Source organism: Podospora pseudopauciseta, chromosome 1 (genome assembly GCF_035222475.1).
Source record: "Podospora pseudopauciseta strain CBS 411.78 chromosome 1, whole genome shotgun sequence".
NCBI lineage: Eukaryota > Fungi > Ascomycota > Sordariomycetes > Sordariales > Podosporaceae > Podospora > Podospora pseudopauciseta.
The window spans coordinates 8294474-8309580 of record NC_085892.1 but is presented as its reverse complement, the minus strand read 5'-3'; the positions used below and the strand labels follow the sequence as shown (position 1 = coordinate 8309580).

Genomic DNA, 15107 nt, shown 5'->3' with positions numbered 1-15107 from the left:
TATACTCTCATCCAGATCAACTCTTGCTCCCCTGAGTAGACGGAGCATCTTATTCAACTAAAACCTTCAGTCTCTCCCTCCTCTCCCTTCTAACCTTCATCCAGCCCCCCTTCTCAACCTCTACAATAGTGCCATCGATGCACACCTTCCGCCACCTAGGATCTTCCTCTTTGATAACTACCTTTACAGCCTCAACCTCCTCATACCCAACTTCCTCCATCTTGATGTGCTCCCCTCCCCTGTAGGCCGCCTGCATAATCTCCATCGTCTTCTCCCCGCCCACATCCCCAAAATGCACCAACCTCAGCTGTCCCTCGAACGGCTTGCTATCCGGACTGACCGTAAACGTCTTCTCCAAGTTTGACACCATGGTTGCCAGCACATAGTCATATTTTCCACCTTCCTCACCTTTCCCCTTCCTCACCAACGGCTTGAATTCCTCCTGACCCTTCAGCCGCACTTCGACATCAGCATCATAGGCATGCGACTCCTTTAACAACTCCCCCGCCGCCATCCCGAACCTCTTATCCCCATGAACCCTATATGCAGGTGTATCACTCTCCCAAACCAAACTTGCATGAAACCCATAAGAAGCCACAATCGCGCCCACAAGATGATCCACCTCCTTCAACCCTTTTCCAACCTCATCCTCCACCTCCCCGTCCTTCACAATCGGCTTGGGCGCCCCGATCAACTTCGCCCCCCTAGAAAACTCGGCCCTAAAAGTCGGCAACCTCTCCGGCCGCCCCGTAAACAAAGTCCTCAGCCCCAAAACCAACGAGCTTGGCCCCTTCCCCTCTGGATACCTCCCATATTCAAGCTTGTGCAAGCTGTGAAAAAGCGCATTCCCCGTTCCCAACGGCAAAATCCCAACAGTGGGCACCTCATTGGTATCATGATGCTCCTGCGCCTCCCCAATCCCATTCAGCAAGTCCACCACCCCTCCATCCCCACTCAGCAGCACAACCGTCCTCTTTCTCGTCCTATCCTTGGAGAGATGTGTCGAGGCAAAATCCCGAATTGTGTGCTCGTTTTCCGTGATGGTCACCTCATATCGATAACCCCGCTCGGACTTTGGGTTATCCTCAAGTCCGAGCGCATCCAACAACGGCCTCAGAACCACCTCGTAAAAGGGAACAGCCAGTCGGATGCCAGATCTGGTACTAACAATGATGTGGGTGTCCGATCGGAGATGTGGCGGCGGGAGCTGGGATCCTTCCCCGTCTGTCGGGTGTTGTGGTAGTAAGAGCTGGGCGAGGTCCGGATCCTTCGGTAGTTGCGAGGCGTGTGTTACCTCGAGCTTGAAGGGCTGTTGCTTTTCATCCACACCATCACTATTGTCGATTTTGATGGTTTCAGGCGACGCCTCGATGAGGCTGTAGATCAAGTAACCGTCGCCACTGGGGACGTTTGTTCTGGTGGCAGGCAGAATGAACACAATTTGATCATGGTTGAGTTGGCTGAGATCATCGCTGTTGGTGATGTTGGCTGGTGTTGATGTGGCTGCTGTTGTCGTCTGGGTCGCTGTGGCAGCATTTCTCGACATGTGAACGACAGTCATTTTGGCGCCTGTGCGCCTTCTGAAGGCTCGGGGCATGAGCCTGCAAAGGAACGACATTTTGACCTTGGAAAAATGGGCGAAAACAAAGCAAAATATGGAATTTATGACTGACAATTTAATTGTGAGGTGGATATTTGATTTCTAACGCTCACCAGACTGATGGATGGTGTAAGAGGGTTTGAGCTGCACTCAAAACCACCCCTTTGAAGCAAGGACGTCCGCAACCGAGAGTCGAGTGCCCGATTGCGTTATCAAGCATCCTGCCGGGTGGTTCCTTGGTGGGGTCAACGGTAGTGGAGTACGGAGTATTCTCCAGACACCAACAGTTGGCAATCAAGGAGTCGCAAGTTGGAACCCCCCTGGTTTCTATCAGTCAGCCACTCCATCACCGATTCCATTCGATGTCGTATTCCTTGCGCGATTCCGTGTCCAACACAAGCCACGATTCCGACATGTCAGACATGTAGGTGACACCAACCACGCTCTGCCTGTTGATGCAATTTATTTTGTCCGCAACTTCCGCTGAGCCATCATCACTTTCCAGTGGCTCGGCTCATCGGGCCCCAGTTCTCCTTCGGATTCATTTGGTATCGCACAAGCTTCTGCTTATTCTCCTCGCGGCCCAGTTCCTCATCGAAGACCACCTCGGTGATCTTGGAAACCGCATCGTCCACTTTCGTTGGTTCCGTGAGACCCCCTTCGGTTGTCTCCTGCTTCTCCCCCAAGCGCAAAAGTCTCCAGGCAAGACTTCCCTCCTTGATATTGGCTTCCTTGACAGGTGCCTTTTGACGGACCCATTCTCGAAAGACGTGGAAGATGACTGACCATGGCGCATCGGTCTTGATGCTGCCAGCCTTGCAATGGCTTCGAGTAACGCGATACCCGAGACCTTTGAGAGCGCCCTTCAAATGTGCTTCTGGGGGGCTTTGGCAGTTCATGAGGCCTGCCACCTGCGCAGGGTAGAAGTAGAAAGGATAAGGGTCAATGGCAGCCAGCTCAGCTTCCGTAACCTTCTTCTTGACCACCTTGCCCAATTTGCCGCTGTCCTTTTGAGCTTCGACTTCTTGGGGAGTCGGCAAGAACTCCTCGAGTGCTGTGTACAGCATACCCTTCACTCTAGGGAGTGTTCCATAAATTTCGGGTGAGGCCTCGTTAGCCTCGTCGATGACCTTTTGAACGAACTCAGGGTCATGGATCCGGCCTGCATACATCGGCCCTGCAAGATGGGTAACCGAGCCACAGTGATCGCAAAGGGGTGGCGCTGTGGGCGCTTTCGTAAACCCGTGCTTGTAGAAAATGCCGCTTCCCTTCTTGTTTGGTGCTGGCTTATTCTTCATGAGAAGCTGGGTGGTCCAGGAACCGCATCCTCCACCACAACTATAAACCACCATATTCTTGCCTCCCTGGAACTTGACCATAGCTGGCGACCTAGTCACGCGAACAAACACTCTCATGTAGTAGTCGACTGATAGTGAGAGGAGCGGCTCGATTGCGAGGCCGTACTTGGCTGCGGCGGTCTCGATAGAATGCAGGACAATACGAAGCCCAACCTCATGACTGTACCAACCCTTCACCGGAACACCGCCGTATAACGCGTAGCATTTTTCAGGATAGCCATTGGAGGCCCAAACGCCAGAATCTGTGCAGGTGACGCAAAGCAGCCCACCATCGTCCCTGATAGCTTGAACAGCGGCATCAAGGAACGGAGCAGCGCTTCCATAAGGGTCAAGATCGATAACGTCGTACTTGTTGCTGGCAATAATCGCCTTCCCAGCACGCCCACTGCGCTTGCGAAGCTCGTCGACAACCACCGAGTACATATGAGCAAGGGCATCGTCGTGGGAAACACTGATCTTGTCAGCCAAGCCATTGTGGATGGCATTGCGCTGGATTGACTCGGTGGCCACCTTCAAGAGATCATTCGAGGTTACTTTGGTGAGGAATGGGATTTCGTGGGCATAGCGCAAAGCACGAAGGCCGCTGGCAGACAAAGCGTCCAATATTGTGAATTCCACGCCAGAGCTCTTCTTCTCTTTCGCAGCATCAGCACCATTGCTTGGCTGAGCCCCCAGTTCCTTATCTTGTTCGGGGATTGCGGGCTCCAGCTCCTTCGCATCCGGCATCTCAGTGTCCGCTGGCGCAACTGCAGACTCGCCGACAGCCTCCTCGGCGCCAGCATCATCACCGAGTTTAGGAGACTTTGCAGGCCGTTCGCTCTGCGTCTGCTCCTTTCGTTTTCTCTTCTTCTCGGCAAACTTGCCACTCCTTGCTTCGCTCGCAACTTTCTTCTGCTTCACCTTTTCCTTTCCATATGCCTTCATTGCCAGAACTGTCAAGTCTCGGTTGAATTGCTGGATTGGGTTGTAAAAGACCTGTTGCACCTCCTGGCCATCCTTGGCATCTTTCTGTTCGGGGACGAGAATATGCGCGAGCCCTTCCTTCACTGTGGTATAGATCACGTTGTCGTGCTTGATTCTCTGACCGTTGGCCGGCGTGGCATCGAGGCCCGGAAGCTCGTCGTCGGACATGGCGCAAAGAACGCTGTGGGTGCGTTTAAACAGGGGGAAGGCCGAGACGTGAGGCAGGTAGTATGATCGTCGTGGTCGGTAGAAATTGCCGACTATGGATCGATAGGAGGCCGAGAACAGGCTCAGGCGCATCGGTGACAAGTTACTGCCATGTAAGTCGCGAGCGGAGCTGTCAATTCATTATTCCTCTGACAAGAGACTTGCCTGGACCCTGAGCCACCAACATTTTTGTGATTCTGCCAGGCGGTGAGCCATCCCACCTTGATTCCAAGCTCCACCCCACTTTCCCCTTTCTAACCAGCCATCAAGGTTCCTGCCTCTGTCGCCATCATCATCATATGGCAAGCAGTCCAAAGAGTTGCTTTACCGAGAAGCTTGATGACCTCAGTTCTAACCTCAGGTCCAATACTGCTGCTAAAAACGGGTTGGGAAATGAGTTGTCAGATCTGGGCTTGTTTCATGCTGCCTCCTCAGATCAGATCATGCAATGACGCGCCTGCAACTTCTCCCGCCAGCTGGTGGTTGCTTCTCAAAAAGCTGGACCGTCTGTTGAGTTTCTGAGACTTAGAAGGAGCCGCCTTTGAACTGTGGTGTTTCGACATCCTACTTCAAAGCCTTCCCTTTCGGTCTCATTTCCTTCGTCGGCTCCGAAGCGATAGATGGCCCCTTCTTCGCGCTTTCCTCTTGTCCAGTTTCCGTCGCCAGCTGTGCTTGACAAACATGCCTGGGCAAAATGGACACGCCCGACTGATTTGATTGCCAGAGGTTGGTTTCTTGACTACACTCGACCTCCTACCTCCGCTGTAACCAGCTGTTTTGGGCATTTGGCGACTTGTTGATTCTCTCCAACAGGACTCTGTTAATATTTTGTATTTTCCCCTCCTTTCCATGTCCATTTCCCAAGGCATGGCCTCTCTCTCCAGAGACCCCAGTCGCCTGAGTCTTCACGGCCTGAAAGGCGACCAGCGATCAGAGACAGGCGAGAGCTTTTACAAATCCGACAAACCCTCTGGCATCCCAGTTGCTACGGGCCGTCCCGGAAGTGGCAACCCGGTCACTTCGAGACCTCCACAGGGACAGGGACGCCAAAAGCCAGGCACAAACATTCCGCACCGCTTCTTGACTCCAGCTGAGTGGGCTCGTGTAGCTCATGGACTCGGGGCAATCAGGGAGGGAGAAACGCACCAGGTCGTCCACCCTTCTTCCTGGTATTGGCCGCCGAAGGGTCTTCCAGAAGGCCTCTACCGAGATATCGTCACCCAGCGAACCAAATACTTCTACTCTTATCACATCCTGAGCGTCCTGCGCTGGCTTCTCATGCTTCTTCAGATCATCCTTGGAGCTGTTTTGACAGCCCTTGGCTCGTTCCAGACGACCGACGGCACCCCGGTAACTGTGCTGGCCGCCATCAACACTGTCGATGCTGGAATACTCGCTCTTATGCACAACAGTGGGTTGCCTGATCGCTATCGTTTGGACAAAGTTGAGTTCGTCAAGGTTGAAGATTTTCTCAAGGTTTGTGGCCGCTTTGCCTGTCTTGAGCCCTTGGTTAACCCAGTTTGGTGACAGGAACTCCTTGATACGGGCATTGTCGAACAACACCAGACCGTCGACGATATTCTCAGCGATTGCTTTGCACGATACCAGAAAGCCAAATCCATTGTCCTGGCTAACATGCCCGAGTCCTACACGACCCAAGCAGCACCATGGATTGGAGAAAAAGCGCCGATGATATGTCCTGATCCGTCCGCCCATTTTGTGATGTCGGTTCAACCACAGTCGCAACCGAACCAGGACAAGCAGTAGTTATCGGGTCCTTTTGGCGTGTATTTGCGGTACTGCACAGAGAGAGGTGGGGATGTCAGACTGCTACAAATATCCTGAAGCATGTTAGTGATTGTCTTTCATATGTTGGGCATTTGGCAATGTATGGAAATTTGTGCCCTCTCAGATGTATTTGAAGAGGAGACGGCCTAAGTGGAGGTATCTGTGTGGTGAGGAAATTGAGACTGTTTGTTTTTTGTCTGTGTTGAAGCTATTATGCGAAACTGGTTGGAGGTATAGATATTCTGCAGCGAGCTGCTATAATCGGGAGGGTAATCTTGAAAGTTGTCAACACGATTTTATGTACGTTATGTGCTCCTTTCATGCTCTTCCCGTGATTCTGCAAAGTTCAGGCTGATTTCCTGGCTCAGGAGGTGCCCACTGTAAGACCATTTCCCCAAAACGGGGGGAATGTTCCGTCATTGATAATGCCAAGCTCGAAGCGGCCACGAGGTCAAACAAAGCAAGTGACTTCACTTTTACAGCCATTCCTTTCAATCTGAGCAGAATTTCCTACTGAGACAGACGTCGTGCCTTTTACAACTCAACTGCAGTGTAGCCAAAACAAAGTCCCATCGCACTCGTAGCCAATGATTCGGCCTTACGAGATGATACCCATCCAATCGCTGGTTACCGATCGTTGATGCACTTGCCGGCCTCTTTTCGTCAGCGGCGGCAGCACGGTTTCTTCTTTGCCTTGTCTGGTTGACCGCTTACGTCCAAGCTATTCATCCTTTTAAAACATCATTATCAATTTGATAGTTGCCCATCCACCAGGATGGCACCACATCACCGCCTCCCCCGCATGGCGGTCTCCTACGGCCGAACCAGAATCCTGCGGTTGACAGTGCTGGCTTGCATAGCCTGCACGACGCTGGTGATGATCATGCAAATTGGGAGGGCGTGGTCCCGTGGACGAGATGGACATCGTCATCACCTGTTGCAGGGGGCTTCACCGGGTTGGAAGACTACTAAGGAGGGGCTTGCTCCTGTCAAGAGCAGGGAGGAGCTTGGGAGGGAGATGCTAGAGTATGTAAGGGGCTTACCTGGGTTGCAAGGGGAGGTGGCGGTGTTGAGTAAGAGAGTTAGGGTTGTGGAAAGCAAGGAGGGGGCGGTGGGGGAGGGGAAGATTAGGAGGGTAGGCAGGGGTTTTTTGGAGGGGCACGGGTTTGCGAGGGTAGATTTGACGCCGCCGGCTGCTGGGGAGGGAAGAAGCGACAACGGGGAGACGTTGAAGCAAGAGACGAGGTTGCCGGTTCCGGGGGTGGTGGAGGTGCCGGTTGACGTGCCCAGGGACGACATGGGGGATCCGGGGGAGGTGCTGTTTGGGATTGCGTCGGATTATGAGAGGGTGTCGAGGGATGATTTTGGGCTTGTGAGGGACTGGGCGGGGTTTTTAACAAATCATAGTGCGGAGAGAGAGAGGAAGGAGAAGAGGAGGTCAAATGGAGCGGGGTTGCTATTGGTGTTGAGCAAGGCAACTGAGTCGGAGGTTGTGGAGGTGAAGGCTAGGTTGTGGCAGGCTGGGATTGATGGGACGGTGTTTGTTGTCGAGCAGAGGGAAGGCAAGGATAGTGATCGGTATAAAGGGGGTGTCTATGCGCAGTTGTTTCAGAGGCTGTTGATGTCGAGGTTTGGAAAGGGGGAGGTTGGAGCTGGGAAGACGAGAAGATGGTTCGCGGTAGTGGATGAGAAGGTGTTCATACCGAATTTGAGGAAGTTGGTTTGGGAAATGGATACAAGATTTGAGGATGGAGGAGAGTGGTTGGTGGGATTGCCGACCGAGAAAGAGGACTGGGCAGATGATGAAAATGGGAAGCAGATCACATATGGAGGAGGGGCAGTTGTGATGAGTCCTTCAGCACTAGATACAGTTGGTCAGTTGATGTGCTTTCAGGCTGGTGGAAAGGGTGGGAATGATGAGGTGAAGGCTGACAGCAATTGGGGGGAGACACTTTACAAGTGTTTGGAGCAAGAAAGATACCTCAAGATTCAGGTCCTTGTGGGTGGCGGTGGCTATCTTCCTGGTGAGGGAAACCAAGGCCAGAAGGTAAGTGGCCGGCCGCTGGTTTTGCGCACGGACAAGGATCCTTTCAAATTTTCAGCGAAAGGTCATCTTGTCAGCAATGTCTGCGGCGAGGAATGTTACCTTCAAAGGTTCTTGTTCGCAGACAGTTGGGCTCTCATTAATGGGCACAGTATCACAGCCTACCCGCGCAGAATCGAGGTTCAGATGTCCTCCCAAAAGATGACACAGCAAAAAGGATTCCAAAACAAAAGTGGTGGAGGCGAAGTGGCTGACAAAATCGCCGTCCATTCAACGTCGTCGGTTGGTGAGGGCCAGAAAATAGCTTGGAGGGGTGGAAAGACCAAGACCTGGCGACTTGTTAGCGCTGAAGTGCGTGATGATGGGAAGGAAGTCTGGCAGGCGTATGTTAATGAGAAGGGAATTGGCAGTAAAGAGGAGGAGAAGTCGGATGTGGACTCTGTCATTGTGTTGGTATGGGAGTTTTGAGTTGCATAGATATTATGGCGCTCAGTGCTTCATGGGGTTCCAAGAGTGAATGCCCAAGTGTATTGTCAGAGCACATAAGATGCTGAATTAACCAGCGATTAAAATCAACGACGTCTTAGTTTCAAACTGGTGTTTGAACATGCACCGCTCGTTGTGATTCTGTTGCCCTTTCAGGTCAGGAAGACCGGTAGCTAAGGCAGTCTGAATATACCAGATATGCTGTATCGGGCTATCAAAAGGAAACTCTATGTTTAGTTTCTCCCTCTGAATCATTGCGGCTGGTCTGCCCCACGAGCAAGGGAATCGGCGGTGGTTGCAAGCCCTGAAGAGCAAGTTCTTGGTCACCTGATTTGTATATCTTACGATATTGTGCCTTATGTAAAATTACACCATCACGACCATCTCGTGTGTCTAGAGCCCTGCACAGTGTATCTGGTTTGCAACCGACCTGCTCTATCTCGGCCTCTACTTGATGTTTTGATGACGATGTAAATAAACCCCTGAGTGACAACCACCACGCACGGACCACACTCTATCTACAGTCCTCTTTCCTCAAGCCCATTGAGTGAACATACTTGGCTTTCTTCCCTCGCTGCCCGCCTTAAGCAACAATAACACTCTGAAGATATATCCACCATTACATGGTCCCTTGTCGCCTCATTCACATCGATGCCAGCAATGCTAAGAAGGAGCATGAAGATCACAACACTGTGTTCCCAGCCACTTTGCTCTGCCTGCCCTCCTTTACTTGAGCTTTCCGTGCAATTCCAAAATACTGTACACGCGGGTCCTGGACACGCGGGGCCAATCCATCCACCTGCCATATTGGAGCCCACGTAAATTTCCCAAGGAATTAATCTAGGTTTCTCCTCTCTCTTACCTCTCTTACCTTCTCTTCACCACTACCAATTATCAGATCAAGCAAGGATACTATATCGTTGAAAAGTATCAACTTGCAATTCCTTTCGCTATTCCTGTCTGGTCAACCACATCGCCTTCCATCTTGCCAATCGCATCGTCTGGGTTTCGGTCTTCTTGTGGCAAGTCGTTCTGAGTCGAGTCGAAAGACACCATTTTGGGAGATTCTTTTCGACTTTTCGCGAGTATCCGCGACTTTTTGCGACCTTTTGGCCCTTTTGTGCACTTGGTAAGTCCACTATGTCCGATAAAAGTCAATTAGTATTGGCTTTTGATATCTCTAAGTTATTAACAGATCCTGTATTAGTCGGAGTTGTCTTGCAAGTCGCTTGTCTGAAATCTAGAAATTCTAGTCTTGGGTTTAGTGAGTCGCCTGCCCCAAAGATGGGACGAAAGAAACCTGCTACTAACCAGCTCGACTATGGTTGCGTAGTACCTCTGGTGTTCCGGTGGCCTCTCTGTACCGACTTCAGCAATTTGCTGAAAGCCCTTCGAGGTCGTCTGGCTTTGAGATGCAGCACATAACTGCACTCATATTGTCTGTAAGTTGTGCGAACAAACATCCTGTACTTGTTGTGTGCCCCTATTAACAGCTATCAGGAGTCACAGCCCCGTTCTAGTCAGCACTCTGCTGGCATATCTTGCCGACCTCTGGCAATCTCCTTTTCGTCTGAAAGGTAAGTCATAAGACTAGTATGGGTGTTTGATGACGTCTATCTCTCAACAGAATCCTTTCCTCTGAATATTGACCTCATTTTTCAGGAAAGAGCCAACGGCTACCTTCGGTACTATCTCTCTGGCTCAACAGGGTCATCAACTATTGTTCGGTTCAGCACCTGCACATATCAACCACCTGAAAGTACCCTGCATAGGCACAAACAATGCCGGAAGGCATGCGGCTTCGCACCACTTCCGAGCGGAGGGCTCCAGCCCGATTTGGAGACCCGGACGGGGAAGGCGAGGAGAATTACATCGGTTCTCAGGTGCCACAGACTGACGACCCCAACTCGAAATTTCCTCGCCCAGTCTACCAATTCGACAACCAGTTGGCCCGAGAGTGCGCCTTCCCTACCTTGCCATTCAATCACCCTGGCCCAGGCCCCTCTGGTGCCATCCTCAACGAGAGGCGGAAAAACGGGGGAGTTACGATCCTTCCTCAACACCAACCCGCAGTTTCTGCTGGCACCGGTCATGAGGGCAGTGGCGATTATCAGGACGAAGAGGATCATGAGAGCGAGGCCAACAAAGAAGATCAAGCACATCAAACAAGAGATACATCCATCAACCCTACCACCCGGGATCAAACAACCATCTCTGGAAAGCCCAATCTTGCCATTCAGAACCATGGCCACCGGGGCCGCCTTCCCTATTCAGCACCAGCCGAGGACTGGATTGCTGCTGCGAACCAACCTGAGGGTCACGATGATTCGGATCTTGATGCCCTTTTGTCCGGGGCAGATCAAGTGGACCCGGAATTGCCAAGTTTTGGGCTGGATCCGCGAGATAGAGATCATGACGATGTCGGAGACTGGACTCGGACCTCATCAGAGTATCATTTTGACATCAGTCCGTCACCTCCTGATACAGCATCTCCACACGGGGACCCGTTTGTGACACACCCCGAGGTGCCTGGCAATGCGCTTCCCGAGGTTGGAGTCTCGCAGTCACAGCCTCGATCAAGGCGGCCCTATACGGTACACATCGACAGAGATGCCGCCAAGAGAAGGGCTGAAGAGGTTGAGCGCAGCCAGACGCGCAATTTTGATGTACGTATTTAATTTCTGAAGATATAGGCTGTAGAGACTAACCTTTGAGTGATAGCTGCGTAAACTCGGCCAGAGAGCCCCCGACTGGGTGAGTCTGTCAGACAGCGCGAAATACATCATTACCTATGAAATGACCAAGACTGGCATGTCATTCGTACAGTTCATCCGCACGTTTCGGCTGAGCGCTTCTGAGGCCACCGAGTTGATGAACTTGGTCGGTGAAGAGCAACGCAAGATTGATGATTTCGACAAGGAGATCAAGAAACACTTGCATGCTGCTGATCTGACCTGGATGGACGAGTACAACAAAACCCACGCTCCACTTATCACCGACCATTTTACCGCCAAAGAGATTCGACTGGCAAAGGATTTCATGACTTTCATGGGCTTTGGGGACGTTGCTTCCAATCTCGGTGGATATGTAGGCGTTGGCGCTGGTAGGCGGTTCCCTATTTCGCTCAACCACTTCTGGGGAGATGGATTCAGAGACTTACCACCCCATTTCAAAGTCTTCTGTTCGGGGGAGCTTGACAAAATGGCCAGTACCTGGGATGAGGTGCAGAAAGAGCACCCGCCACGCCTGTCAACTCCAGAGATGCTGGTCAGGCTTGATCCTCCGCCTGGTACGATCAACCCAAGGAGACTCCTCATCAACCCAGAGCCCGCCCCATCTGCCCGGCAGCCTCCCGGCCAATCTCATCTTGCTGGTGATGCCTCTGTTGCCGACGCTCCGATTCGGAATCCTGCTCTCCCACTTCGTTCAGCCACGGCTTCTTTCCCTCCAGGACTGCATGGACGCCAACCGCATTCCGTAGATGCAGGTTATCGTAATGCCGAACAAGCACAGCCTGTTAATTTTGCACAGCATGATTTTCCAGCTTGTCTACCGGACCCAAGCTATGGTGTTCCCATCAACCCCTTCGCTAGCATGCCTCCCCCAAGCATGCCTGGCAGTCCTAGACATTCCCAACACGGTGGCTGGCAGCGTTATTTGCAAGTGCAGGACGAGCCTCAATTCCCTCAAGGGCCTCAGCATCAGCATATTTACCACGACAGAGGGACGCAGTGGGGCCTACCGGACCGCTACCGTGAGCCAGCGAACGTTCATTTCGCAATGGCAATGGGAGAAGACCAAGAGCTCAGACAACCGCCCATGATCATTCGGACTCGCTATCCCCCGCCGCCCGCACACTCTCAACAACCTCCGGATATCGATATGCACCGGGAGCTCACCTTGAGCCCCGCCTTTGGCCATGCATCCAGTCGAGCAGTACCTGGCAGCAACCACAGAGAGCATCCCGATGTTGCCGGTCTCCTGCCTCATCGTCGTGCCCCTGGACCAATGGATCATCGCCTACAGCAGATGCCAAGTCATGGTCTTGGTGACCGAAGCAACCAAGCATTTGATCCGCGTCAGTGTGTGCACGCATTCCGTGCTGCTCCCCAGATTGCTGCTTACCCGTCCGGGATGGGCCATGTTCCTCAGGACCATGTCTCATCCGGGGAGCTGTCAAGGCGGAACATCGCCAGTGGCAGCGGGACTGAAATGCCACTTATGAACACTACTCAGCTGGCTCTGCTGTATCGCACATATGATCAGCCCCGTCCATCAAGGGGGACGCTGCACCACACTGCTGGTTATGTAGGGCGTTCAGCTGGCACGGGTCAACTCTCCCATCTCCAAGGCAACTATCCTATCCCGGTCTTGGGTAGACAAACTGGTCTACAGGAAGCTAGACATGTTGGCAAAATGAGACAGAAGGATGCTCAAGCGTCCAGCGCACAACCGCCGAAAGAAAGCTTCAGCGAACCCCTTCTCAATTATCCCCGACCCAAGATCCAGCAGCGAGATCCCAGGTTGCGCAAGGAGGTTGATAAGTTGAGAAACAAGTTTCAGAACACCTGGACTTCGTCATCAGAGTCAGAGTTGGAGCCAGAAGAGAATGAAGAGGATATTCTCCGGCCCTGGAAGACCCGCTCTACGCGTGTAGAGCAAATTCCGGATGACGACGACGACTTTGTTCTCCCCAATGAGGACGAAATCCAGGAAAACAAGCAGGAAAAGAGATCCAGGGCATCTTTGCCGTCGAGAAAGAGGGCTATCTCAGCCGCGTATGCGCCCGCTGAACCGAGAAAGAGGTCAAACACAGCAATCAAGAAGTCGGCAAATACGGTGGCTCCTGTTGCTCGAGCGACCAACAAGAGAAAGGCAGCGCAGACTCAGGAGAACCAGGTCGGTCCCAAGAAGCGTCGTGTGAATGACGAAACATCATCCACCCGTGCTAGCTCCAGCACAAGCCGCAGTCTGCGAAGGAAATCTGCGCCCGCTGTCGAGGATCTTTCCGATGGGGGGGAGTATGATGAGGGGAAGAAGAGCAAACCAGTCAGGGGAAGGCGCCAGCCCGGGGGTGTCTGGGGAGACGCCAACACCATGTTCACAAACGGCCTGGGTGGCTTTATGAAGCGTTCTGATGTAGCTGCCCTGCCCAACACCAAGTACCGACCCGGCGGATCGTTCGGCGGTGGAAAATGGCTGGAAGAGGACACTGGGATCATGTGGCTCCCCGTGAATCCGGCAGAACAATGCAGGAAGAATGTGGTTGAAAATCAAGCCACGGCGAATTGCGCGTCGGGGGCCGAGGTTGTCGGGACCGGAGAGAAGACAACCAAAAAGAGAACAAAGACGACGACTCAGGCTGTCAAGAAGACTACCCGGCTGGCTTCTCAAGCAGCCACGCCCTCTCCTTCCAAGATAGTGTCGTCACAAGTCACCCACTCGTCAGCTATCATCGGGCACAGCAGTCCCGCCATGGCCCCAAAGGGCGAGAGCTTTGAGGAACTCCTGTCGTCCAAGGGGTTTTACACCCGCGAGAAGTTTGAGACAGATTCTTTGTTTTGGGCTTACATCTCTGCGCTGGGCCCGCCGTTCTCGACGCATCCCGGTGCGCCAACTCCCCAGTCCCCTCCCAAGGGAAAGAGCCTGGATAACTACATCCCAACCCAGACACGCACCGAGAATGAGGTGTATCTAGCCACTCAGAAAGCAACGGGCGGTAAGGTATCCCGGTCTCAAGACGAACAGACACAGGGACAGGGCCAACAGAATGAGGAGATCCAGGAGAAACTCCAAAAGAGTACTAGGGAGACTCAGGGGACAAAGAGAAACCAGGAGACCCAGGAGAAGCCTCGGCACGAATCCCTAGAGAAAACCCAGGAGATGTCTGATGGTGGCAACCAAGAAGCGGGCCATACCATCGAACAGACCCCACAGTCCGCCGGAGAAGTCCACAAGGAGATTCAACAGCAGAACCCCCAAGCTGGGGAATCGAAGGAGAACGACCTCCAAGATGTTCTCAAGAATCAAGGTTTCGATTTGGACAATCCACCAGCACTCGATACAACTGAGAAGCTGGGGAGATACCCAACAAGGTTGAGAAGCTCTGTGTTTGGTCTGATTCCGAGTAACGGGGGTTCATCTTCCGACTCTTTCTCTTCTCCCAAAGGCACTCCTAGCAAGAAGCCGGTCACCAGCAAGTCTGCGAGCGAAGAGCCTACTACAACAGAGGCTCCTGCCGAAAAGGCCCCGGAAGAGCTTGACACCGAGGATACTGGCACCGAGGAGCATGCGTCTCAGGATCCAGCCAGCACAGGCGCCATAGGCGGTCTCATGACTATCCGGACTCTTCGTCCCCGGAAAGGCAAGGACCTTCGGAGAAATGATATGAAATGACAGGACTTGAGACGCGACACGCAAAGATACACTTGCTCAAGTACGAGCAAGATGACTGGCAACATGGAAAAGCGTCCTCTCAGCAATCGCCTTGACTTCTTAGCAAGGGTGAACACAACAAAAGGACAAGAGTGTGTGTTGATGTTTGATTTGCTTCCCCAGTATTAGCATCGTGACAACACAAATCCGCGACTGGGGTATTTCTTTGTTGGGTTTATTGTCCAACAAACTGCATATTACGACTGGCATGCATTAGGATTCGATA

General features: G+C 52.6%; 5 protein-coding genes across 5 annotated transcripts; 3 read left to right on the top strand and 2 right to left on the bottom strand.

The window, feature by feature from the left end:
• Positions 1-49: 49 nt before the first annotated feature.
• Positions 50-1618, bottom strand: QC763_122830 (uncharacterized protein; the record flags this gene model as incomplete). The annotated part of the gene is made up of 1 exon (XM_062908849.1): positions 50-1618. One exon carries the CDS (start codon positions 1616-1618, stop codon positions 50-52), a length of 1569 nt encoding a protein of 522 aa, XP_062772001.1.
• A 335-nt stretch (positions 1619-1953) lies between these two features.
• On the top strand, positions 1954-5895 carry QC763_122810 (uncharacterized protein; the record flags this gene model as incomplete). Its single annotated transcript, XM_062908847.1, has 4 exons — positions 1954-2302; positions 2415-4335; positions 4399-5604; positions 5659-5895. The coding sequence occupies exons 3-4, from the start codon at positions 4978-4980 to the stop codon at positions 5893-5895; spliced, it is 864 nt and encodes a 287-aa protein (XP_062771999.1). The 5' UTR covers positions 1954-2302; positions 2415-4335; positions 4399-4977.
• On the bottom strand, positions 2095-4221 carry TRM1 (RNA methyltransferase tRNA(m5U54)methyltransferase; the record flags this gene model as incomplete). Its single annotated transcript, XM_062908848.1, has 1 exon — positions 2095-4221. One exon carries the CDS (start codon positions 4219-4221, stop codon positions 2095-2097), a length of 2127 nt encoding a protein of 708 aa, XP_062772000.1.
• A 796-nt stretch (positions 5896-6691) lies between the features above and the next one.
• On the top strand, positions 6692-8428 carry QC763_122800 (uncharacterized protein; the record flags this gene model as incomplete). Its single annotated transcript, XM_062908846.1, has 1 exon — positions 6692-8428. The coding sequence occupies one exon, from the start codon at positions 6692-6694 to the stop codon at positions 8426-8428; it is 1737 nt and encodes a 578-aa protein (XP_062771998.1).
• Positions 8429-9116: 688 nt separating this feature from the next.
• Positions 9117-14842, top strand: QC763_122790 (uncharacterized protein; the record flags this gene model as incomplete). Its single annotated transcript, XM_062908845.1, is given in 7 exon segments — positions 9117-9313; positions 9324-9575; positions 9654-9710; positions 9780-9888; positions 9947-10023; positions 10109-11112; positions 11168-14842. 2 exon segments carry the CDS (start codon positions 10228-10230, stop codon positions 14840-14842), a joined length of 4560 nt encoding a protein of 1519 aa, XP_062771997.1. The 5' UTR covers positions 9117-9313; positions 9324-9575; positions 9654-9710; positions 9780-9888; positions 9947-10023; positions 10109-10227.
• Between the last annotated feature and the right edge of the window lie 265 nt (positions 14843-15107).